The 26,806-nt window shown below is 42.8% G+C and overlaps 1 protein-coding gene and 1 long non-coding RNA gene across 3 annotated transcripts in view; one reads left to right on the top strand and one right to left on the bottom strand.

Moving 5' to 3' along the window:
• CWF19L2 (CWF19 like cell cycle control factor 2) overlaps positions 1 to 18,579 on the top strand; it is an 89,191-nt gene extending 70,612 nt beyond the window's left edge. For both annotated transcript variants that reach the window (XM_069969751.1, XM_069969753.1), the window contains exons 14-18: positions 977 to 1,093; positions 3,337 to 3,492; positions 7,344 to 7,424; positions 16,975 to 17,076; positions 18,327 to 18,579. In XM_069969751.1, coding sequence (XP_069825852.1) covers positions 977 to 1,093; positions 3,337 to 3,492; positions 7,344 to 7,424; positions 16,975 to 17,076; positions 18,327 to 18,467 — 597 coding nt within the window. In that variant the 3' untranslated portion in view covers positions 18,468 to 18,579. The remainder of the gene's footprint in view (positions 1 to 976; positions 1,094 to 3,336; positions 3,493 to 7,343; positions 7,425 to 16,974; positions 17,077 to 18,326) is intronic.
• The window catches only part of LOC138792387 (uncharacterized), a 298,550-nt gene that overhangs the window by 95,528 nt on the left and 176,216 nt on the right, over positions 1 to 26,806 (bottom strand). The gene's annotated exons all lie outside the window — the stretch shown is intronic.

Below are 26,806 nucleotides of genomic sequence, written 5' to 3'. Positions count from 1 at the left end.
TAATGACCAAGCTTTTTTTATTTTATTTTTTTATCTCTTTGTGTTGATTTGAGAGCTTGTTTTTCTACAAGATGAGACAAGTTTCTCTAGGATGGAACAGCAAAAACAATACCATTTTGTTTTTGTTTTTTGGGTGGTGGTGGTGGTTGTTTAAAGGGGATGTATGGCCAACCAACCCCCCTCATTCCCATGATCCAGGAATTGTATAAGTTGATTGACTGCCTGCACTTTTCCATGATATGGACGGGAACTTTATTTCAGGAGGGGCTAAGGGATGCAAGGCTAAGGGATTTTGAGCCTTATTCATACCTTTACACCCATCAACCTCATATTTACACCCTCACACTCCCTGAGCCTGATTCATACCCCCTGATTAATATCTTCACACCCCTCAGCCTCATATTCATACCCCCCAAGCTTGATTAACACCCCTCAGCCCCCCTTACACCCCCTTAGCATGATTCACATCTTGTTAGCCTCATATTCACCTCCTGCATCCTTATATTCACACCCTCTGAGCCTGATTTATATCTTTACACCCCTCAGCCTCATATTCATACCCCCTATACTTGATTCACACCCCCTCAGCCTTATATCCACACCCTCACACCCCCTCAGCCTCATGTCCACATCGTCACACCCCCTCAGCATGATTCACTCCTCATTAGCCTCGTATTCACCTCCCACATCTTTATATTTACACCCCCTGAGCCTGATTCCCACCTCTCAGCCTCATATTCTTACCCCTGAGCCTCATTAATCTCTTCAGTCTCATATTCACTTCTCCTCAGCTAATACTCATGCCCTCTAGCATTTACACCTTTTTTGAAATAAGCATTCCCACCTATATGACTAATAGGAGCTGAACAGTATTAGTAGTCTTATAGGGTTTGAGTGACTTTTATAAATTTTATGGCTAAGTATTGGACAATGACTCTAAATACATCAGGTTATTCTTCTCTGTTTTCTTTAATAGGTGTATTTGTGTCTTCCCAACCACCTTTCGCTCACAGAGGGACATTGTCTGATCGTTCCTTTACAGCACCACACTGCAGCCACATTGCTGGATGAAGACATATGGAGTGAAATTCAGGTGATCTTTTCTGTTTTCTAGAAGCGATCGTGCCTTACCCTTCTTTATATGTCATACACACATCACACACATACAAAAATACCCCCTATAAATTAATAGTACAAGTGGTCTTAAGAAATGTAGTAGTTTCTTATCAGAGAAATATGCCTTTGTCTCCACTAATCAGACTCCTTTTCCCTCCCACTTGAATCCCTCTTTCTCAATTCACTGGTAAAATCCATCTTCGGAGGCAGAGATGGATCTGGTTACATCTGCAGCCCATAGAAGTCGATGGAGATAGAAGCAGCTGCTTAAAAGCAGAGGGATAGCAGGAAGGCACTACTCTATAAAGCTCCCCTGCTGCTACTACTGATGCTACTTTTAGTGTCACATCTCACTCCAGTGCTGCTTATACTGTTCAGTACTGCTCTATAATGCTTCCATGCTGCTACTGCTTCCAGTGTCACAGAACACTCCAGTGTTGGAGTCACAGTGTACACTGCTCAGTACTGCTTTATAATATCCTCCATGCTGCTATTGCTTCTGAGGGTGTGATATAGAGATTTAGGGGAGCAGGATCTCCTTGTGTGTGTTTGTGTATATACTCTATGGGAGAGATCATAGTAGCTAGTCTCCACTCAATCAACCAATGCCAGCTGATGTGTAGAGAGTAAAAAATGTCACCTGCAAATTATATAATGACTTGTCATGTACACACAATAGCTTATCCTAAAAAGTTACCTGTTAGACCCCTATAGCACCCTGGGCGCTGAGGAGGAAGGAATGCGTCTTATCTGTCTCCTCTGTGCCGGTTCCGCACTGTTAATCGGCCTGATCTTCGTCTGGGAGCCTTGGCACGCCCCCACAGTGCCATCCAGCCCGACCGCTGTATTGATTATCAATGGAGTGGGCGGCCGGATGAGGCTGTTGGGGTGAGGCAGTGCTCCTAACAGTGCTCCCGCCCAAAGATTAGGCTAACAGTGCGGCCTTCCTGTTTGGCACCACGCTGTTAGTCAGCCTAATCTTTGACCAGTAACACATACCTTCCTCCTCAGCACCCCAGGCGCTAAAGAGGGCTATCAGCAGGTTACATTCAAATAACCTGCCAATAGTTTAATATTAATAGTTTAATATCATGTTTGGGGAGTGTAGGGAGCAACACTACTTGAATTCTGTTACATCCTCACTTCTGCTATGAACACAGCATATGCTGACAGGGAAGACTTCCTACATTATGTACGAGAAGCCCGGTATTTCATCTAAACCACTCTTCGAAATGAGAAAAGTTTAGTACAGCCTGACAAGGACATCATTTTTGCTATGGTTTCATAATGACTTTTAGGTTATGTGGCTCATTTTAGGAATTTATTTTCAATGTCTTTTTCTTTTCATCTGTAGTCAGAATGAGAAATTTAGCAGGTTCATCCCCAGCATACTTTTTATACTTTATATACTGCAGTGTAAATGGCTGAGTGTAAGTGCAGGCAGATTATAGCAGCAGTGTGTATAGCTGAGTGTAAGTGCAGGCACATTATAGCAGGAATGGAGAGGATGGCAAACACAAGGGCTGACGGAGACTGCAGGGAGCATGAGGAAATTAACAGGACAGATGTGGGCACATACATGCTGTACTCTGCCAGAGGAGAGAGGGGTTACAGCTATGGAGAGATTACCTCCACAGTCCTGTCCCCTGAAGCAAGCCCCAGCCAGAAGTGGATCTGCTATGATTTGGAAGGTGAGGGTGTTTTTCTGGGTCAGAATACAGGGCTGTAGACCCCGCTATGCAGACCATTCCTCTTAAACCAAGTTACAATTTCGAAAAACTGTGAGCTCGTCTTGCAAAACACTCTCAATCCAAGTTACTCTTAAACCAAGGTACCACTGTATATTTATTTGGTTGTGTTAGGGATTATTATCATATTTACTTTTTTAGTTTTTACTTTTTTTCTTACATTTTTATTTCCATTCTCTCACTGAGACTTTTACAGATCACTGCAATACTAATGTGTTGCAGTGTACTTTTGTTTTTTCTTTTCCCCTGTTACACACTACCTATGGCAGGGTGTAGTAGGAGTAACAAACCTGGCAGCCTTTTAAGTCTTCATAAGGCTCCCATGACAACTGATTAGCACCTTATGATTGCATTGACAAACGTACAACATCTCAGGGGTTAAATGTCTGTGGTCAGAGTTACCTCCAATCCTGGCTGCTGATGGCAGGTGCCTCCGGAGGGCTTTACCAATGTTCTATTTCCTCCATTCTAGATGTTCCGTAAAACACTGGTCAAACTGTTTGCTGATAAAGGACTGGACTGCGTCTTTCTTGAAACGAACATGAACCTAAAAAAGCGTTTCCACCTGGTTTATGAATGTATTCCTCTGCCTAAAGAAGTCGGGGACATGGCACCGATTTATTTCAAGGTTGGTAATTTTTGGGAATTTTAGTGGCAAAGTGATACTGACTATAGGAAGCCCTCTTTAAGTTATGGCACCTCTATGATTGGTGTGACCTACAGATTCATGGGGGGAGGATCTGACATACAAGGCCTCATGACAATTCTGACTGCAGAGGAGGGATCAGAGGTGGGCCAAGATATTAACATTAACAGAGATTGATATCCTTTATGCTAGGATCTCACTTTATGGTTGGGGGTGTTAGACCTCTGGGACCTCCCACTGAATCTGAGAGTTAAAGGAACCTCAACTTTTTTCTAGCATTGCCAGGAGGAATCTCATAGGGCATAGGAAGATCTGATAGATGTGATGTTACAGGAAGTCAGCTGACCAGAGCAGACCACTTCCTGAGACAATAATGCCATTTAGTTTTATGCTGCTGGTCACATGACCAGTCACAGTTGGGGTCCTATTACATAGCCCAATTAGAAACTGAGCAATTACACAGACCAACTATCAGGAAGCAAGGGCTGCACGGACATCGTTAGTGATGTCCGTGCAGCCCTTGCCTTTAGTGTAAAATAATGAAGTATTAACTTACCTTACCACGTTACCCGGTGCCCTCGTAGCCCTTCCCCGGTACCTGCAGCTCTGCTTTCTGTTTCGATCTATGCACTCACAGGCTGCCGGCTGCTCAGCCAATCACTGGCCGCGGCCTGTCTCAGTGATTGGCTGAGTGGCTGCAGCCTATCAGTGCAGAGACTGGAACAGAAGGCAGAGCTGAAGACACCAGGGAAGGCCCGGGGACACCATTACATGCTACTATTACAAGTAGGGCTGTGCACCCGATGCTGGATGATTTTGGGTCTGGACCTAAAGAAAAGATCAGCTGATCGTTCTCTCTATTACACGGAGGGATAATCGGAAGATTTATTGCTCCATGTAATAGGGCCCCTACAGCACTGTAGTGTATGGATGCAGAAGAGCTAGAATGGAACAAATGGCACTGTAGGACTAGTGATGGTGAGTGTGCGTTATATGGGTGGGGGATCAGGAGTGCTGCTTCAATAAAAACAAAAAGTTATTTTTTTCACATGATTAAAGGGGTTATCCAGCGCTACAAAAACATGGCCACTTTTCCCCCTCTCTTGTCTCCAGTTCAGGTGTGGTGTGCAATTAAGCTCCATTTACTTCAATGGAGCTGAGTTCCAAACCCGACCCAATCTGGAGACAAGAGAGGGGAAAAGTGGCCATGTTTTTGTAGCACTGGATATCCCCTTTAAAATGTTAGTTTGTTCTCGAATGGCTTTTTATTTATTTTGTTAATGCTGCTTTGTAATTGGATTGCTAGGCAGTGGACACACTGGTTCAGTTTTATAATTCAAGTCAGACCCTATTGATCATGTGTATGTTGTTTCAGGTTTGTTTGTGCTTTTTTGTTTTTTTTTATAATTTGTAGCATACTGTGGCCATCTGCACTTTTTCTGCTTCTCAGGAGTATTGTAAACCATAGAGAGCACAGCCATGATGCCTGTGTAAAAATTGTTCCTTCAGTTTTAGATATCTTTTGAAGATCTGTCCTTTAAAGGGGTACTCAAGCGGGAAAATTCTTTTAAATCAACTGGTGTCAGAAATTTATATAGATTTGCCATTTACTTCTATTAAAAAAATCTCCTTACTTCCAGTACTTATTAGCTGCTGTATGTTCTGCAGGAAGTGGTGTATTCTTTCCAGTCTGACACAGTGCTCTCTGCTGCCACCTCTGTCCATGTCAGGAACTGTCCAGAGCAGCAGCAAATCCCCATAGAAAACCTCTCCTGACTGGAAAGAATAAACCACCTCCTACTGCAGCTGATAAGTACTACAAGACTAGAGATTTTTTTTTAATAGAAGTAAATTACAAATTTTTGGCACTTTCTGGCACCAGTTGATTTGGGAGAATTTTTTTTTACTGGAGAACCCCTTTAGTTTTTGCTTTATGTTTTATTGAGAGGGGGGGGGGTTGCACCAAATTATAATATTTTTCGTCTGTGGAAAAATGATAATTGAAGATATTCTGCACCATTTCTGAACCGTGAAACTTTCAGTCTTCAGCACAAAAAGTTCTGGAGTAAATTGAAGTCTTGTTACGGGCAGGGTAAAGATCACATCTTTTCAATCAGACAACAGCTCCGTGTATGGAAGGATTTCCTGCACATCGAGTAAAATCTCATTATCCCAGATTTATGGGAGCTTATTGCAGACATAAATCACACCTCAATGTATTCTACGGCAAAGGTGAAGTACATGGCAAATAGAACTCGGAATAAGCAATTGTCACCGGGTGTCCAGGAACGCATTCGCTGAAATGACGGCCAACCCAGACGAGATTTCATTAGGCAAAAACCAGCCGGCATAACATTTACTCTTGACACTCGCTGGCCTTCATGGCTGCTCTTTTACAGCCTTGCGTGTTATTTTATAGACTTTGTATGAGACGATGGCATATGTGCCATTTTGTCTGGTAATATCAGCAGAACTTTAAAGCACAACTTTAGTCATTACATGAGCTTACACGGATATCATCCTCGGTGGATGACTGTGAGAATAACGGTGAAAAATATTAAACTAAAATCAGTTATTTTTTTTATGCTTTTTTTTTTTTTTTTTTTTGCAGTAGCTTGCTTGTGACCTGTGCTCAAAAGTTACTGATCGCAGCGGGTCTCCCTTCTGAGGTCGAGCTCTGTTCTGACATACAGCCGGGGGGGGGGGAGGGGGGAGAACCTCATCAATCAAAACTTAAAAAATAAATGCCAGGGACACTTTAACAGTCATCCCATGATGCCTTGTTTCAAACTACAGTTTCCAAACCTTTTCACAGTGGGTGGAGCTTAGTACCAGCTTGCCTGTGTGTGCGCCAGCCAGCTGAAGCCCATGGCAATCGCATAGTTTTGACTTGCTACAAAATCAAACCTGGATCTGCAGGACAGTCAATCAAAAATTCTGCACCAAATTGCGCTGGGGTAGATTTTGTTGCAGAATTAAAATAATAATAATAAATAATAATAATAATAAAGCACACACCTCTTATCTATTCCCATGCAAAGGCTTTTTTGGTCCCTTTGCTTTTGCCTACACTTCCAGCTCAGGCAATGCTATGTCAGTACAGGATTGGTGTATATCGGAAATAGAAAACGGAGGCCTGACAGTGTCTGCTGATTCCATTGCAGATCCAGAGGTAATCCAGAGCAGAATCCGACACCCAGAAGTGTATTGTAGATTTTTCCTTTAAAGTCACTGTGGAAAATCCACTAGTAACCCTTGTTTTTTTCCATAGCTCAATTCCTTAGAACTTTCATAGATTCATTCTAATCTCATTCACTTTCTTACTACCGAAAATTTTCTGTCTGCAAATCCAGGTGGGAAATCCAACGCATTTCCACTACACATGAACACATATATATATATATATATATATATATATATATATATATATATATATATATATATATATATATATAATACTAGAGCCGTGTATAACAGCCAGGCTGCTAGGGATACTCTGCTCAAAGGGCTTTACCCACAAAGCGTTATCATGGCTACCTCTGTTCTGGACGGAAAGCTGAAAACAGACACGACAGCTGTCTTACTGCCATTGACATTAATGGGAGTTGTTTAAATTATGGAGCGTCAGGAGCTACATTGTTTACAGAGGCATTTTCTATTTTGTGTATGGTGGTTTTGCCTATGGTGGTGCTTATGTAGAGAAACATAGAGATGACACTTTTCCTGGTGAAGATTACAGTCTGCCGCCATGTTGAAACCATACTGTCACCATCGCATCGCCTTTTCTATATTATACGATCCATCTATGACCAAAATTTCTCTTCTTTTCGCAGAAAGCAATTATGGAATCCGATGAGGAATGGTCCATGAATAAGAAGCTTATAGACCTGTCTATGAAGGACGTTCGGCGAGCTGTAAGTAGTCACTTGCGTCCGTCTGCCTTAAGCCAGTCACCATATGTGTTTTATGGGCTGTCCCCTTTAAAATGTGAACACAGTAGACTGCCTTTGTTTATAAGACCCGTTATCGAGACCTGATTTTTATGTGATGGATGGATCACTCTAACAAGGTCCATTAGGTTAAGATAGTGACATTATTGCATCTTAAGCTTGCTCCCCTTATATGCCGCATACCCCTTGTCTGACATAGTGAAGAAGCACTGGTTTATCTAAGGGTACGTGCAGCATGTCACAGTTGTAAGAACGACCATCCCTACACTCTGATGTCTTCAGCATCTGCTGTCAGGGTGGAAGAGGATGATAGAAGACAGTATGTATGTGACATCTATGTGACATCCAAAAGATCCGAGGGGACGTGTTTACCTTGTGCTGTTACTCCATGATCTGAATACCATCGTGGGCTCTTCAGTGTGCCGGGCTCCTATTATAATAATAATAATCTGCAGCATTAATAAATATGCACAGTGTGCTCTAATTCTTATCACATTAATTATGCCGGGAGCCGAAATAATTTCTTCTGTCCCAAGAGGGAGTGAATAGTTTCTCCAAAACTGCGTGTATCCTGGTGTGTGCAGACTTCATATGCCGGATATAGCAAATAGCTGTCTGTCTTAATCTATCTTTTATTCCATAGAATATTTGTCCGTAGATTATTTGAGGATCTATTTATCATTCTATCTGTCTCATCTTTTTTCTGTCTTCGTCTGCTATCTATCTATACAATATCTGTTGATCGGCCTCTTATCTGACGATTAGGGTACTATTACACGGGCCGATGGGGGGCTGATAATAACTGTAAACTAGCGCCGATCTACTGGACCGGCGCTTGTTTACTGGGCCTTTTCCGCGGCCCGATTATCGTTTAATAAGGGCTGCATGGATATCATTACTGATGTCCTTGCAGCCCTTGCCTAAACTTTATACATTACCTGTCCAGGCTGCAGGGCTCCTCTTGCAATCTTCTTCTCCCCGGGTCCCGTGCGCTCCAGCTTCGGAGCGGCCTGTCTCAGCTGACAGGCCGCTCAGCCCATCGCTGGCCGCCGCGGTCCCGGCCAGTGATTGGCTGAGTGGCCTGTCAGCTGAGACAGGCCGCTCTGAAGCTGGAGCGCGCCAAACCCGGGGAGAAGAAGACTGCAAGAGGAGCCCTGCAGCCTGGATAGGTAATGTAAATAGTCAGTCGCCGGCCGCGCACCACTATTACATGTAGCGATGCGTGGTCGGTGCCCAACAATTATAGGTTTAAACCTATATCAACGATCAGCCGATGATCGTTATCGGCTGATCGTTGTATTTATTCCATGGAGCAGTAATCGGTCGAATTTGGCCTATTCGGACAATCATCGCTCCGTGGAATAGGCCCCCTTAGCCTCCTCTTCTGTCGATTGGCCTCTTGTCTGTCGATGGGCCTCACGTCTGTTGGTCGTTGTAGTGTCTGTCAGTCTGTCTGTCTATCTGTCTTGAAGAACGGCCCACACCGTGACATGTTGCTTGTCTGCGACTTACCATTGTGCAACATTTTGGAATTTGTGACATTGCAATCTTCGTCATGTGACCAACATCATTGAGTAACCCTAGTCTTAATTCTCTAGCCTTCTCTCTCTCTTCCCGATCAATTGATCAGTCATTGTCCGATCAAACTTTCTCAGATCTATCAGTTCACACTACTTCAGCACCATGCAACGCCTGAATCTAACATTTTATTTTTTTTTCTCTCCATATAACTTCCAAACTCCTCTGGTTCTGTTCCACGTTCCTACCAGAGATGATTGCTATCCTACCTTCCAGCTTACCTCTAATTCCAGCTCGTATGTAATTTTCAGAGCTCGGATATGTTCTCTCCCGTGTTTCTCTGATGAGATTATGAGTTTTGATCATTTTTGAGGGTAGATTAACTTGTTTTTCAGTAATGTTATCCATCATCTAAATAGGCCACTGTGCGATCTGCCTGTAATGCTGCACCGTTCATCCACCGTTGCCGCCCAGCCCTGTTCTATCCACCCGTGCCTATTATACATCTCTGCTGCGGAGGTCGAGCTGTCTGCAGCTGTAGCTTTTATATAATAACAAATCTCACACTATGGCTGATGCAGCCCATGGGCCCTCGGTGACATTTTGAATGTCACATTTAATGTCATCGTCTTGCTAAGATACAATTTAATACTTTAATCTACTTCCCACTTGTTGCTCATATAGTATTTTGTGGATCAGGCTGTCACTTTATCACTTTTTTATTTCAATACTGAATTTTAGCAGAAACTAAAAAAAAAAACATACTACTGTTATTTCTATCTAAGTGTACCTATAGTTTCAAAAGATTTTATAAAACCTTCAGATTGGTGGCAAGGTTATGTCATTCCTCTCACTGCTGTGGTGCCTGAAACATAGAGGTGTAGCTGGTCCTATCCTGTTGGCGACATGTGGATTTTTACCTACTTTTGAAGTAAGCTTGAGGAGTTTAAAGTGCTGGATCAACCTTCTTCTTTGAACCTCATTTGTATTGCATTGGCTGGATTGGCTGCACCATTTGGGAGTGGACATTGAGCTTGATAAACTGTGTGTGTATATATATATATATATATATATATATATATATATATATATATATATATACACACTCACCGGCCACTTTATTAGGTACACCTGTCCAACTGCACATTACCACTTAATTTCTAATCAGCCAATCACATGGCGGCAACTCAGTGCATTTAGGCATGTAGACATGGTCCAGACAATCTCCTGCAGTTCAAACCGAGCATCAGTATGGGGAAGAAAGGTGATTTGAGGGCCTTTGAACGTGGCATGGTTGCTGGTGCCAGAAGGGCTGGTCTGAGTATTTCAGAAACTGCTGATCTACTGGGATTTTCACGCACAACCATCTCTAGGGTTTACAGAGAATGGTCCGAAAAAGAAAAAACATCCAATGAGTGGCAGTTCTGTGGGCGGAAATGCCTTGTTGATGCCAGAGGTCAGAGGAGAATGGGCAGACTGGTTCGAGCTGATTGAGTCACTGTTGCCTTTCTAATAGCCAACTGTTACAACCAAGGTAGGCAGAAGAGCATCTCTGAACGCACAGTACCTCCAACTTTGAGGCAGATGGGCTACAGCAGCAGAAGACCACACCGGGTGCCACTCCTTTCAGCTAAGAACAGGAAACTGACGCTACAATTTGCACAAGCTCATCGAAATTGGACAGTAGAAGATTGGAAAAACCTTGCCTGGTCTGATGAGTCTCGATTTCTGCTGCGACATTCGGATGGTAGGGTCAGAATTTGGCGTCAACAACATGAAAGCATGGATCCATCCTGCCTTGTATCAACGGTTCAGGCTGGTGGTGGTGGTGTCATGGTGTGGGGAATATTTTCTTGGCACTCTTTGGGCCCCTTGGTACCAATTAAACATCGTTGCAACGCCACAGCCTACCTGAGTATTGTTGCTGACCATGTCCATCCCTTTATGACCACAATGTACCCAACATCTGATGGCTACTTTCAGCAGGATAATGCGCCATGTCATAAAGCTAGAATCATCTCAGACTGGTTTCTTGAACATGACAATGAGTTCACTGTACTCCAATGGCCTCCACAGTCACCAGATCTCAATCCAATAGAGCATCTTTGGGATGTGGTGGAACGGGAAATTCGCATCATGGATGTGCAGCCGACAAATCTGCGGCAACTGTGTGATGCCATCATGTCAATATGGACCAAAATCTCTGAGGAAGCTTCCAGCACCTTGTTGTATCTATGCCACCAAGAATTGAGGCAGTTCTGAAAGCAAAAGGGGTCCAACCCATTACTAGCATGGTGTACCTAATAAAGTGGCCGGTGAGTGTGTGTGTGTATATATATATATATATATATATCTCCTTACTGCAATGCCATGACATTGAGCTTGTGGAAATACATTGGACTGAACAGGTTAGCACTGTGCTGAGCAAGTGAGGATTATAGTATAGTACCAGATGGGGGAAGGGGTTACTGATGCACTGGGTTTGTAAGTAAGAAAGGAAAGAAACAAGAGAATTATCATTTTAAGGAAAGCAGTAGGTACACTGATATTAACACGAGGTACAGCTGCTCAGAACTTTTTGGGTGGTCAGAGATGAGAAGGAAACCTTGATTTACCTTTTGAGTAACAATTTGGACTAGTTATAAAAGTTTGAAAAAGACAAAAGTCAAGTTCAATCTACAAAACCACTACTGTGTGGATCCAGAGGAAGGCAAAAACCCTCATGAGGCAGATGCCAATTGCCCCATCACAGGGAGAAAAATTCCTTTCAGACTACAAAAGGACAATCATCATAAATCCCTACATTACTATCATGTAATCTAGTGCCTTGTAATATTATATTTATCGAGAAAAGCAAAATGCAGACGGCCTCAGGCTGAAGATACACAGACCAGCTTTCTCTGGATCTCTCTCCTGCAGGTAGCACATGGTAAGCACTACTTCTGTATTCTGTCCTGATCTAGCTGTTACTATAGACTGATTTCCAATGACGACAGGCAGTAGGTAGCAGAGAAATGAGACAGCTAGTGGGCAAGATTTAGAGCTGTTTTTCTGGGATAGAGTCATTTTTTGGTTAATGAAATGCTATACAAACATGTTAGACTGTTGCATAAAAGGAACTTTCTAGAAAGAACATTGACCATTTAAAGGGGTTATCCAGGATTAAAAAAATCATAGGTGGTTTCTTCCAGAAACAGCACCACCCTTGCCCTCAGTTGGGTGTGGTATTGTGGCAGTTCAGTTATATAAAAGTAAATGGAGCAGAGTTGTAATACCGCACACAACCTGACTACAGAGGGGTGCTGTTTTTGGAAGAAAGCAGCTATGTTTTTCTAATCGTGGGTAACCCCTGTAATTGCTGTTTTCTCTTTCCCTTTTTATTCCTGTGCTGGCTGTGTATTCTCACATGCAGTTAGCACCACCCAATGGGTGGCTCCTTTTTTAAGTCTCCTCCTCACTATTGCCCTTGTGTGTGGTTTCCAATGGGGAAGCAACTAAAGTCCCCAGTTCTAGCGATCAGTTACAGATCTAAATATCAAATTATCAAAATAAGTTTATAGCATGCTATCTGCTATCTAACTGGGAGTTAGTGTTGCTGATGTGTTTATGAGGAACTAAGTGAAAGTTGTCCCGTTCTGTTTGGCAGTAAATCAGATTTTCTTCCAGTTATTGAGTTATTACTAGTCTGTCTAAAAAAAAAAAAAAAAAAAGAAGAAGAAGAAATTACGATTTGGAGAAGTGTCAAGTTGTGATTGATGACTAACCGTTTTTGGATGAAGAGAATGGGTCTTGACAGGTTGAATGATTCAGTTTCATGCTATTCCTCTTAAACATTTATAATCTCCTATAAATTAAAGCGGATCTCTGTTTGCTGCATAAATGGGCAGATTTATAACGCTGTCATAGGGACAGGCTTTGGCACCATGTAAAATCTGACAGTAATCTGATTGATGTCAGCTACTTAATTTTTAATTTTATCACACAGCTATTGATAAATGAATATTCTAAAGCAGACATTAGCTCTGCGCCACTTCTGACCTGTTGTACAGTTTCCCCCACGTTTAGAAGACTAAATGCTGTCATTAAACTATATTTCTAGTGAATGATAAAAACTTCCCAGCTCTGAGATCCATTACCTTGGTACAGTCACAGCAGTCTTGCCGCTCAGTTACGCTCACACTTTCTACCTTTGCTTTTACACTTGCGAATCCCAACTTTTTCACCAGAATAGGGAAATAAGTACAGTCATCTCTGTAAACGGATCTGAATGTGTCTGAAAATGGAACTTGCCAACTTCCCATAAAGTCCTGGGATTACAGCAGCCTCTGCACTGTTACATGCAGTTTAAGAGAGGAAATAGTGGCAGAGGCTGCTGTAATCCCAGGACTATATAAAGTGGCAAGTTCCATTTGCAGACACAGACTACTTTTATTTCCCTGTTCTGGTGAAAAGGTTGAGATTCTCCTTTGAGGAGAGCTCCCAAGTGGCATGTAGAGACTTATAGGCCATGCTATGCTCCACTGGGAAAAACATGCAGAATAAGGAAAGCTTGGTTCAGGTGCCACCTATTAGAGGTATTAAACCGAATGTAGATTTAGGTGTTTGATGAAGTCACCATGCATGTACAGCAGGCAAACACAAATCATGTCATCTATGAATTATTGTTTGCCGACATGGCTTCTCCTCTTATTACTTGTTTTTAAAATTACTCCTCTCATACCTGGAGTCAAGCATGGCTCACTTTTTATTTCTAGTCCCCATCATGGCTCCTCCCTCATTTCTAATCCTCAGCATGATGCTCCCTCCACTTCCTTGTCCCTCTTGTTCCTGACCCTCAGTATGGCTTCCCATTCATTCTTGTCCTTGGTATGGCTTCCCTCTCTTCCCCTTTCCCCAGCATGGCTCCCCATCTCATTCCTGGTCCACAGTTTGGCTCCTCGTCTCATTCCTGATCCTCACCATATCTCTTCTCCTTATACCCAGCATGGTGCACAACATAGCCTACTTCTTATATGGTACAGTAAACCAGTATGTCTCCCCTCCCTATTAAATCTTATGCAGGCTCCCCTCTCTGCCGTCCCTGATGCCTCAGTGGCAGATTGTCAGGTCCCATGTAGTGAAGAATCCCAACACTCACCAAAATTGATTCATGCTTATTTATTCAGTTTAGCAAATCACAGGTTACAAGAACGCGTTTCGGCCCACTGGCCTTAATCAGCTGTACAGTTGGTAAAGGCCAGAGGGTCGAAATGCGTTCTTGTAACCTTTCTGTGATTTACTACACTGAATAAATAAGCATCAATCGATTTTGGTAAGCATCGGGATTCTTTACTACATTTGCCTGGGTTTTTCTACAACAAGGGCCACCAATCTGCTGATTGCTGTCTTTCTGCTGTAACATGTTAGGTCCCATGGTCAGCAGTCACATGCAGTATGTTATGGTCTGCATCCTCTGGTTCTCTGGCATCCTCATTCTTCTCACTCTACTGCCATAATGCTTTGTGAGTAGAAATAATTACCATCTTACTCTAATGATACAGCACAGTGTTGGCAGCTTTTTCTGGTAAGTGCCCACCTCCTATTAATCCCATCCATTTGATGTGGTGCAGCGTGGATTCACGCTAGGAGATTTACTGCTCCTGCTCAAGTACATCCACTCTTTCTTCTTTTTGAACCCCAATGAAGACCATGCTTAAAAAAGCATGTAGTGAGAAGTGTGGGGACCCAGCTTAGGGCCTGTTCACAGTTCAGAATCGGAGCGGAGATTCCGCTCGGAACCCCCGCCCGCAGACTCCGTGATGAGTCCTTCAATAGGAGGTCTCGCGCGCCTCCACTCTCCACTCAAAGAATTGACATGTCAATTCTTTGAGCGGAAAGAGCGGAGGCGCAAGGCCTCCAATTGAAAGACATAGCAGACAGGATTTAGCGCGGAGTCAGCTGGCAGGGTTTCCGATCGGAATATCCACGCCCATTCCGTAGTGTGAACAGGCACTTATTAGAGAGGGGAACCACCAAGGACTAAAACCCATGATCTTAGAACCGTTCAGAATTAGCGGGAAGGGTTGGTATATGAGGAGGTATTACGGTTTTCAGCTATTTATTACTTTTTTTTTTTTAACTATATATATTGGGCTATAGCTTGTTTTCAGAGTAACCAAGCCCAAAAATGTTTTAGGTTGAAATATCTTAAATGATCAAAAGTATGTATTTATAAATCTTACTAGAAAATGTCGTAGGCGCGGAAGGTCTCTTCTCAGGTCTCCTCTTTGATCTTTTCTTTCCACTATAAATAACATAAAAGCAGCAGATCTGATGTGGCTTATTAGAGAAGAGGGAGAATATTCCCCAGCTCCAGATGGAATTGAGCTTACTTTATTTATTTATTCCTAACCCGCCCGACTCGAGAGACCTCTTCACCTTTTGGATGACACTGTATATGGATTTTCTTGCTTCCACTCACGTCATCAGCCATTCGTTCCATACCGACTGTATTGAAATGAGAAAAGGGATTTTTTTTGCATTGCGGAAGCCTTGGGAGGTTTGATATGATTTAACCAGGCCACTTCTGATTTCATGTGTCTTTACACTATTGCAGTACAATTTATTCAGAATTCCTAATTGGAAATAGAAAGCTGATCTCTACCTTTTGAGCCACTATAAAGAATAAGGTAGGGAATTGATTAAACAGCTGAGGGACTCGCACAGTTACGGAAACAAAACGGCTATGACACTCTCTTGTGAGCTACTCTCATCGACCATACTCCTCTTCACTCAGGAGAGACACTTATGCTATAATGGGCAACCTGGTGTTCCCTGACTGCCAGGGAACAACACTTTCTGCCTGACTTGAACTAGTTGTTAGCCGAATCCATTCCAGCTCCGCCATAAATATGCAAAATATGAAAAAAGCCATTGCCCCAAATGCTTGGTTAGCAACATATCCTCCATAGGAGCAAAAGATTGGACATGCTGATGATATCATGCTTCTTTCCAAAGTCGGGAGGCCTCCATACATATAACATGGCTCCCTGGCAGATGTGGCTGACTTTTATCCAATGGAGTTTCCCAGAATCCAACCAATAGATTTACGGCAAACCATGTCCATGTCCATAAATGTAAGTAGTAGTCATAGATAGAGCCAGAGTTGTCTCATTTCCTTTCCCCTGTTCTTGGCCATCATGCAAAGTGCATGGGGTAACAACGAGTAAAGGAGAAGTAATGATGTCATTTGTGCTGCATCCTGAGTAGTTTGTTATATTTCACACTTAAAGGGGTACTTCGGGCAGGGTTTTTTTTTCTTTTTTTACTATGGATGGGGACGGAGTCGATGAAAGCAAACATGTCCACTTACCTCCCCGGTTCCAGTGCTGGGTCTCGCATCGCAGTTTCGGTCTCCGATCCCCGAACGCTTCCTGGTCTATGATGTGGCTTGAGACGTGACGTTTCAAGCCCACTCAGTGGCTGTAGAGGGGTCCTGCCTCTACCGCTGAATGACTGAGCAGGCTTGAAAAGTAACTTCTAAAACCACGTCAAACACCAGGAAGCGTCCAGGGATCTGGGCAGTAAGACAGGTAGGTAAGTGGACATTCTTGCTTTCATCCACCCCCTCCATGTCCATTGTGAAAAAAGCCCTCCACCTGGAGTACCCCTTTAATCTCTACAAATTAATAATATTCTGGCAAAGTAAAACCAGATTTCTATAATAGTTATACAGCTTTGTTCTAGTGGCTGTGTCAGGAACTGCAGGACTGCTCAAGCCCTGGTTCTGACCTAGTTACGTATGACTATTGCTCTCAATGCTGAACCTTCCCTGATGTTAGCATTATATGAGACGTTACACTTGGGGAAGCCGTGGCAGAAGTGCTGTAGCTACGGCACCATGTAGCAGATCGACCAATGATTCACTGTTACTCCCGTTCTCTTTACTAAAAAGCGCCACAGAATAACAATTAAAAAAATACAATGCATTGCATCATAATCTTATTTTTTTTTTTAGGTTCCAAAAGGCTTGCCCTATTTCTCGGTGGATTTTGGACTTCAAGGAGGTTTCGCTCATGTTATCGAAGATCACAACAAGTTCCCGCATTACTTTGGCAAGGTATTTTATGTCCTTATTGGCACAAAAAGCAACATCTCTCAAATGTCTTCATTGTGCTGATGGTGAACACTGGTCAGAGCTGCGTAACCTGCTGTATACACGACAGACATACACATTCAGGCTGGGTTCACACTATGTATATTTGAGGCTGTATTTGGTCCTCATGTCAGGTCCTCATAGCAACCAAAACCAGGAGTGGATTGAAAACACAGAAAGGATCTGTCCACATAATGTTGTAATTGAGTGGATGGCGCCATATAACGGTAAATAACGGCCATTATTTCAATATAACAGCCGTTGCTTTAAAATAACAGCAAATATTTGCCATTAAATGACGGCCATCCACTCAATTACAACATTATGTGAACATAATCCTTTCTGTGTTTTCAATCCACTCCTGGTTTTGGTTGCTATACAGCCTCAAAAATACAGCCTCAAATATACGTAGTGTGAACCCAGCCTCATAAATCCCTTCTAGCATACTTTTAGTTATGTATCTGTACACCTAATAACTTATACGTACCGAGGAAAAAGTAGTGCACATATGGATTTCACATGTCCAGGGATAAAAATATTATCGAGGGTGGGGGGGGGGAATGGTCATTAAGGAGTCCGATGGCTTAAAGTGTACCTGTCGTTTGTAAAAAAAAGTTTTTTGAAATGTCAAAGAGACAAGTCAAAAGTTTTGGTTAGTCTGGGTCAGTGCTCAGACCCATTCCGATCAGGAGAACAAGCAGGGAGAGGATGCGCTGCGGCACGGTCCACTCCCGCTCTGTGTTAGAGAAAAAAAAAGAAGTCGGGCTCATAATGTAAGTCTGTGGAGCCCTTTTTTTTTCTTACACAAGGAGAGAGGAGAGCACATGATGCAGCGCAGTCTTCTCCCCACTCGTTCTCAGCTCCGGACCAATCAAAACTTTTAATGACAAAAGTCAAACGTCAAAAGTTTTTACAAACGACAGGAGACTTACAGGCAAAGCGCCATGGGAAAATAAAATATTCTGGTTAGCTTGCCTTTAGAAAGAAGAGAAGTGCTGACTATCACCATCATAGTGGGTACCAGCATTCAGAGCCTCTGCGATCAGAAAACCAGCAGCACGCCTATCATCAGGCTATGTTGTGTAGTACAGCTGGGCTCCATTCACTTCAGTGAGACTGAGCTGCTATACCACACACAAACACAGGACAAGAGTGGAACTGTTTTTGGGGGGAAAAAAGCATTCAGTATTTTCTACTACGTGTTTGTCTTGTAGGAAATCATCGGTGGCATGCTGGATCTGGAGCCCAGAGTCTGGAGGAAGGCCGTGCGGGAGAATTTTGATGATCAGAGGAAGAAGGTTTTACAGTTTGCACAGTGGTGGAAGCCCTTTGATTTTACAAAAGCTAAAGAGTGACATGTCTGTAATGGATGTACATGCTGTGTGCATTCTACACTGTATGTTACTCCTCGCTATGGACAGCACAGAGACTAAGACAAATCTGTTTTTTAATAAATACTGTAAACAATTTTATTTTTGTATTGACTTCCAACAATTTTTTTTTTTTGCTTTTGTGTGTATTAAAGGAGAAGCTCAAGGAGAAGCTCAGGATCTTAGTCCTGCTTTTCTGTGTAAAGGGGAAGTCCAGGACTTTTTTTTCCTCAGAAGAGCAGGAAAGCAGGTTGTGACGTGTCAGGCCTGCTTGGCCAGTCAAAAGCCAAGGCAGGACCCTGCAAATTGGAAATAAACTACTAATGCCCCTATTCCACAGGTTGTTTAGAGGAGCAAACGAGCGCTCTCAGCGCTCGTTTGCTCCTCGTTCCCAGCTCGCTGCCGCCGCTATTCAACGCGGCTGCAGCGAGCGGGTGAGTGCGGGAGGGGCGGCGGGGGGGCTGCCCGGGGGATTGCTGATCGTCCGGGCAGCCCATAGGATATAGCAGCGTCTGCTGCCGATGCTCCTATTCAACGGAGCGATGGCAGCAGATCGCTGCTATATCAGTCGCTTGTTTTTCAACATGTTGAAAAACAAGCGACTGCAACGATCAGCCGACATGAACGATGTCGGCTGATCGTTGCACTCTATTCTACCGGACGATTATCGTCCGTAGCGGCCGATATCGGCCGAATACGAACGATAATCGTTCCGTGGAATAGGGCCTTAAGGGAAATGGAAAAACTGGAAGCGCAGCGCTACGTGCAGGTCACGTGATCCCGTAGTGTTCATTGGTCACGTGATCCATGCATCCCACACTGGAGCGCACCGCCGCGCAATGGGCATGCGTGGCGGCTAGTATTCACCTCTTGCTTACAGCCCAAAGTAGCGTATCCCTACTTAAAGGGGTTATCCAGTGCTACAAAAACATGGCCACTTTTCCCCCTACTGTTGTCTCCAGTTCAGGTGTGGTTTGCAAATAAGCTCCATTTACTTCAATGGAACTCGGTTTCAAAACCTCACCCAAACTGGAGACAACAGTAGGGGGAAAGTGGCCATGTTTTTGTAGCGCTGGATAACCCCTTTAACCCTGACACAATGCCAGGACCACGTCATCAATCATGTGATTGTAGCCTAGATGTATTGTGTGTCAGGGTGGAACGCACTTCAGTTACTATCGAAGTAAAACCATAATGAAGCTAGAAATTGAGGCACATGTCCAGTATGGGAATGTAATGAGACCTAAGTACTAAACTTCTCTTTTAAACTAAAGGATTGTCATCAGTGTGTGTAGGAAAGGGTTATTAAAGGTAAGTATAGTTGGTAAACCGTATGTGCAGTAACGTACGATTATGCAAATCCCCATATGTTCCCTCCTATATATAATATAATGAAAGAATGAATCTGCACAGATAATTGGCTGATTAAATTTCTGTAGGGCTAATAAATATTTGAATATAAATATAAAATTTATCATTTATCATAATGGGGGAGGAGGGCGGGGGACAGGTACAGTACCACAGAAATAAGAGGTGGGTCAGGTAAACAAAAAAAAAAACTTTGGGGCCTGACACCACTATCAGATCGGCCTTATGGACCCTGGTGTCGACCCTTTTCTGTTTCTTTTACTTTGGTCTTAGGTCAATCCTCTCCCCTTTTCTCCTCCTCTTTCTTATTCTTCTTGGTGTTGCATAGTATAGGGTTAGAATAGGACATTTAGGGGTAAGAGCAGGGCATTTTAGGGATAGTTAGCAGTCTTTACACCGGGAACTACCGTGATACTACTTATTTGGTTGCCCCCTACAGCCTGCCTACCCCACATTAATTAGCAGCATAGCTTTAGCCCTAGTTTACCTGATCCACCTCTTATTTCTGTGGTACTGTACCTGTCCCCCCGCTCTCTCCCCCCCCCCCTCCTCCCACGATTATAATAAATGATACACTACCGTTCAAAAGTTTGGTGTCACCCAAACAATTTTGTGTTTTCCATGAAAAGCCACACTTATTCACCCCCATACGTTGTAAATTGAATAGAAGACATTGACAAGGTTAGAAATAATGATTTGTATTTGAAATAACATTGTTCTTACATCACACTTTGCTTTCGTCAAAGAATCCTCCTTTTGCAGCAATTCCAGCATTGCACACCTTTGGCATTCTAGCTATTAATCTGTTGAGGTAAGCTGGAGAAATTGCACCCCACGCTTCTAGAAGCAGCTCCCACAAGTTGGATTGGTTGGATGGGCACTTCTGGCGTACCATACGGTCAAGCTGCTCCCACGACAGCTCAATGGGGTTCAGATCTGGTGACTGCGCTGGCCACTCCATTACTGATAGAATACCAGCTGCTGCTTCTGCTGTAAATAGTTCTTGCACAATTTGGAGGTGTGTTTAGGGTCATTGTCCTGTTGTAGGATGAAATTGGCTCCAATCAAGCCTGTCCACTGGGTATGGCATGGCGGTGCAGAGTGATAGCCTTCCTTATTCAGAATCCCTTTTACCCTGTACAAATCTCCCACCTTACCAGCACCAAAGCAACCCCAGACCATCACATTACCTCCACCATGCTTAACAGATGGCGTCAGGCATTCTTCCAGCATCTTTTCATTTGTTCTGCGTCTCACAAACGTTCTTCTTTGTGATCCAAACACCTCAAACTTGGATTCATCCGTCCACAACATTTTTTTCTAGTCTTCCTCTGTCCAATGTCTGTGTTCTTTTGCCCATCTTAATCTTTTTCTTTTATTGGCCAGTCTCAGATATGGCTTTTTCTTTGCCACTCTGCCCTGAAGCCCAAAATCCCACAACCGCCTCTTCACGGTAGATGATGACACTGGTGTTTTGCGGGTATTATTTAATGAAATGCCAGTTGGGGACCTGGGAGGCGTCTGTTTCTCAAACTAGAGACTCTAATGTGCTTATCTTCTTGCTTAGTTGTGCAACGCGGCCTCCCACTTCTTTTTCTACTCTGGTTAGAGCCTGTTTGTGCTGTCTTCTGAAGGGAGTAGTACACACCGTTGTATGAAATCTTCAATTTCTTAGCAATTTCTCGCATTGGAATAGCCTTCATTTCTAAGAACAAGAATAGACTGTCGAGTTTCAGATGAAAGTTCTCTTTTTCTGGCCATTTTGAGCGTTTAATTGACCCCACAAATGTGATGCTCCAGAAACACAATCTGCTCAAAGGAAGGTCAGTTTTGTAGCTTCTGTAACAAGCTAGACTGTTTTCAGATGTGTGAACATGATTGCACAAGGGTTTTCTAATCATCAATTAGCCTTCTGAGCCAATGAGCAAACACATTGTACCATTAGAACACTGGAGTGATAGTTTCTGGAAATGGGCCCCTATACACCTATGTAGATATTGCACCAAAAACCAGACATTTGCAGCTAGAATAGTCAGTTACCACATTAGCAATGTATAGTGTGTATTTGTTTAAAGTTATCTTCATTGAAAAGTACAGTGCTTTTCCTTCAAAAATAAGGACATTTCAATGTGACCCCAAACTTTTGAACAGTAGTGTAAATTTGATATTTATATTCAAATATTTATTAGCCATACAGAAATTTAATCAGCCAATTATCTGTGCAGATTTATTCTTTCATTATATATACCTGCACGTAGCGCTGCGCTCCAGTTTGGGGCGCAGATTATGCATGCGGGGGGCAGCGCTGCAGGCTCCAATGGCGCGAATCGCCTTCATATTACTAGGGGCGGGATCTAGCAGCAGCGTTCTCGGCACTACAGTATGAGACCGGACATCTATCTGTGGGAATCGTGAGTGGCTCAATGAGTCTGGTTTCATTATTGCACTGGTTTTTGCCCATTGAGGCACTCTCAACTTGATTTATGATAATTACTTTATGACATGTGCAGGCTGAGCATCAATTTTACAGTGCTTTATTATTATGGATCTATTTTTGTCCTGAGTGACATTATGAATATCTGGCAGCATTAACCCCGTTGCTAGCGTATGTGTTCTGTGTTGGTCTCCTGATGATCCCAGAGGGGAGAAACGCGTAGAGACCAGGGTGGCAGATAGGTGCCACTGTGTATAATTTTTCACATCTGTAATTAGGGGTTTGGTGTGTCATTGCACAAATTGTGAAACACACTACATTAACTATATAGTGCCGCATTTTACATTATCTATTGACCTATATTGAGATTATTCTGGACCACGTTTTTAATACATATCTAATAAAATTGTTTACGTTTTAACCTACATGTTTTCAGTGATAGCATGCTTTTATGTACATGTAGTGCATTCATGTCCACAGAGTATAAAGGTGGGATTTCAGTGATTTCTGTACAGATTGTGACAACAAGCGGGGAGAGGACCAAGCTGCCGCACGGTCCGCTGCCCGCTCTGTGTCATTGAAAGAGTTGGGCTCCATAGACTTACATTAGGACTTAAACTCATCATGTGACGCTGGGCTTGGACTTCTCCCGACTCAGGATGGTTCTCGGTCTGAACACTCAGATCCAGGCCTGACATGTTAAAGGTTTTTTGAAATGATACTGACACTTTACATGATAGCTACATCTTAAAGTCTATCCATCTTACACCCTTAAGGTTCTACTTCAAACTTATTTAAGGCTATTTTTTATTTCCTCCCTTAAAAGTAAACCATTTACAGATAGCTTCACTCTCTTCTCTATTACGTGGTACACCTAGGAAATGAAGGTTCTTAATCTTCTTTGCCCCCAATGCAAAAATATAAGATTAGAAAAGGGAATTCTCTTCATAGAATGAGACGTGCTCAGAAATTCTGTCTCTACGGATGATTAGACTTCTGCTCTGCAGACTAAAATATATTACCGTAAAACCTGTCCTACTTCTATTTATTATTGTACTGTGCTACTGACATTTTATGAATTGGTTATTTATAGACTTTATGTGCTCGAGAGACAGTTTCCTTCCTTCTGGAGGAGGGTTCATTTACATAGTTTTTTCCCTGAGAGCATTACCTGTAAGGATCCCTGGAGGATCTCCGCAAGAGAGCAAGTGTGCCCCAAGAGATTTCTTTCACCTTAATATATTTTTATTTGGCTATTTTTTGACTTTTTCTTTTACATTATTTTAGATGTAAAAAATATTGTTAGACAACTAGACCTACACTGATCACCCATATTATTAAAAAACACCTGCCTAATAACAGGTTCCCATTATGCCACCAAAACAGACCTGACCCCTTGGGGGATGGACGGTGCAATCCTCCAAAGGTGTCCTGTGGTATCCGGCACATAGAAGTTAACTGCAGATCTCTTAAAGTGTCATTGTCGTTTTTTTTTGTTTTGTTTTTTTGCGCAGAAATCAATAGTACAGGCGATTTTAAGAAACCTTGTAATTGGGTTTATTAGCCGAAGAATACATTTTTATAATGAAAAAGCTGTTTGAAGCTCTCCCCCCTCTCTTCATGGTTTTCTATGGAGAGGGGTGGAGGGAGGGAGATGAGGCACTAAAACAGGACAACAAAGAGTTAATTTACAGCTACATCACCAGGCTATTTCCTCTGAAGTCAGCACTGACCTCTCTGACCTCTGAATACCGTCTTTCATGCAGCTCCCGCTGTGTAATCCTTTGTTCTCTGCTGGCAACTAATCTCCCTCCTCCCCCCTCCCCTCTCCATAGGTTACACAGGGCCCGACTGATGTAAAAGAGTCAAGATTTCCTGATAATGAGCAGTGAATGAGAGAGGAGGGGGGGACCTGGGGAAAGGCTTTTTGAATGCAGATAATTGCATATTTGCCTAATAAACCCAATTACAAAGTTTCTTAAAATCGCCTGGACTATTGATTTCTGCAAAAAAAAAAAAAAAAAGTGTGACTTTTTAAATCTGAGGTGTCAAACTTGTGGCCCTCCAGCTGTTGCAAAACTACATTTGCCATCTGGCCTGGACATTTAAACCTTTTGCTGTCCAGGAGGCATGATGGGAATTGTAGTTATAAAATATGGGATAAGCTGATCACTGGAGGTCCAACATCTTGGAACCCCATCAATTTTGACCCCCATTGGCCTGCAATGAATAGAGCACTTGGCTTGCCTGCACAGACATTGCAGTGTGTGCCCCATTCATTCTTTATGGGGTTCCCAAGCACTGAACTACATATATAGCAAGCTGAGATGGAAAAGCCCTTCAAGGCTGGAATCACACATGACAGTTTTTAGCAAACAGCCAGTTCAGTTTTTATGCCAGAAAACCAGAAAAGGATCCAACAGAAAAAGAGAAGTCTTCTCTTTATATCTTCCATCCCATTTAAATCCACTTCTGGTTTTGGCAAAAAAAAAAAAAAAAATGCAATAGCGGTTATCCATGTGTGGTTCCAGCCTTAGAGGGAACCTGCCACCAAGACAATGCTATCTAATCTATCAGCATCATGTTATAGAGCAGGAAAAACTGAGCAGATTGATATACAGTGGTGCCTTGGATTACGAGCATAAATTATTCCGCGACTGTGCTTGTAATCCAAATCCACTCTTAAACCAAAGCAAATTTTCCCATAAGAAATCACTGATATGCAGACAATTGGTTCCAAACCCCTAAAAACTATTTTTTAAAATTCTGAATTACGTGTAGAACAGATGAAACAGACATTTAGAAACAGCTGACTGTCATAATATAAGTTACTGTACAGTATAGCAGTCAGCATGTGGAATATAATGTGTAGTAAGTGCATAAACCTGAAAAAGCAGCAGCAGTTTGTAGATAGAGGAGGGAGCTGCAGATCCCCACAATGCAATAGCGTAGTACAACAAGCTAGAATAGAGAAGCAGGGCTGCTGTCAGAGGTCTGTGTGGTCACATGACAGCAATGGGGAAGGGTGTGTGTTCAGCATGGACCAATCAGGAAGTTAGAATCACAGAGTTGTGCAGGAGGACAGTGACAGAAATTTTTCTATACAGCAGTGTGAATGGCTGAGTGTGAGTGCAGCAACATTATAGCTGCAGTGTGTATAGCTGAGTGTAAGGGCATACACCGTATAGCAGCAGTGTGTATAGCTGAGTGTAAGAGCAGGCACATTATAGCAGGAATGCAGAGGATAGGAAACACAAGGACTGACAGTGACTGCAGGGAGCATGAAGGAATGAGCAGGGCAGATGTGGGCACAGTATACCACTCTCTGGGAAGAGAAGAATTACAGCTTTAGGCTATGTTCACACTGCGTATATGTCCGGCCTCGAAAATATATTTTCGCGGCTGGACATATACGCGGTAAACTCCGGCCGGGGATTTACGCTAATTGCGGCTGGCTATGTACGGACCGCGAACTTACGCCCGAAGTCTACTTACGCTTCCCGAGCGCCCTACGTAGCGATCTGACAGCGGTCTTTTACTTGGAAATCTTCGCCTAGCCCCGGACACCCCACAGAACCTTTTGGATCGGCACAAAAAGCTGCAAAAATGAAGAAATCACCACTACGTACGGGACCGCAAGTAACGCTACGGGCGTAAGTTACGGCATTTTTGTCCGCAAACAATGGTCTGGTTCATTTTTTACGCCGCCGCGTACGATCCGGGCATAAGTTCGTACGTAGTGTGAACTGTGCAGCCGTACTTCGTATACTTTCCATTATACGCAAACTACGTAAGTCTCCGCCGCTTATTCACGGAACGCGCTACTGCCGGAAACTTACGTAGTGTGAACATAGCCATAAAGAGATTACCTGCACTCTTAAACCAAGGTACCACTTGTAAATTTTTGTGGGAAAAGTTTCAGTGTAACTTATAACATGTTGATTGGAATCCCTGATGATCCTGTGTTAAGGAGTCCAGTGGGCGGTGTCTCTCAATAGACTGGACTCTTCAGCATAGAAACATTAGTGATTTCTATCAATAAATTACAAATTATACTGAATCTTTTCCCATAAAGATATATATCACTCTGCTTAGCTACTTCTGCTCTGTAACATGACAGTGATAGCTTAGATAGCATTTTTATGGTGACGGGTTCCCTTTAAGCCCAACAACATTTTGAACAGCGGCAGTAAAATATCAGAAAATTAACATAATTCAAATATTAGCTTTCTTCTATGTTTACTAATATTTCCCTCCCTGGAGTTTTCTGGAATGGATATGTGCCATGCAAGAAGATGCATTATTAGTTTACTAGTAATTAATAACAATTAGCGCTAATTATATTATTTTCATACAAAATGTTATCCGTTAAAAAATGCAATTAATCTCAATGTATCTCAGGGCTGATTATTTAAGATTGCCTCGGCATGACAGGAAAAACCGAGCTCTTAAATGATATGATGGCCTATTTTCACCACATGGCAGAGATTAATGAAGTTCTAATGTTTTATTCATTCAGAGG

The sequence above is a fragment of the Dendropsophus ebraccatus genome, chromosome 5, assembly GCF_027789765.1.
Source record: "Dendropsophus ebraccatus isolate aDenEbr1 chromosome 5, aDenEbr1.pat, whole genome shotgun sequence".
Lineage (NCBI taxonomy): Eukaryota > Metazoa > Chordata > Amphibia > Anura > Hylidae > Dendropsophus > Dendropsophus ebraccatus.
This window is presented reverse-complemented; position numbering and strand designations above follow the sequence as displayed.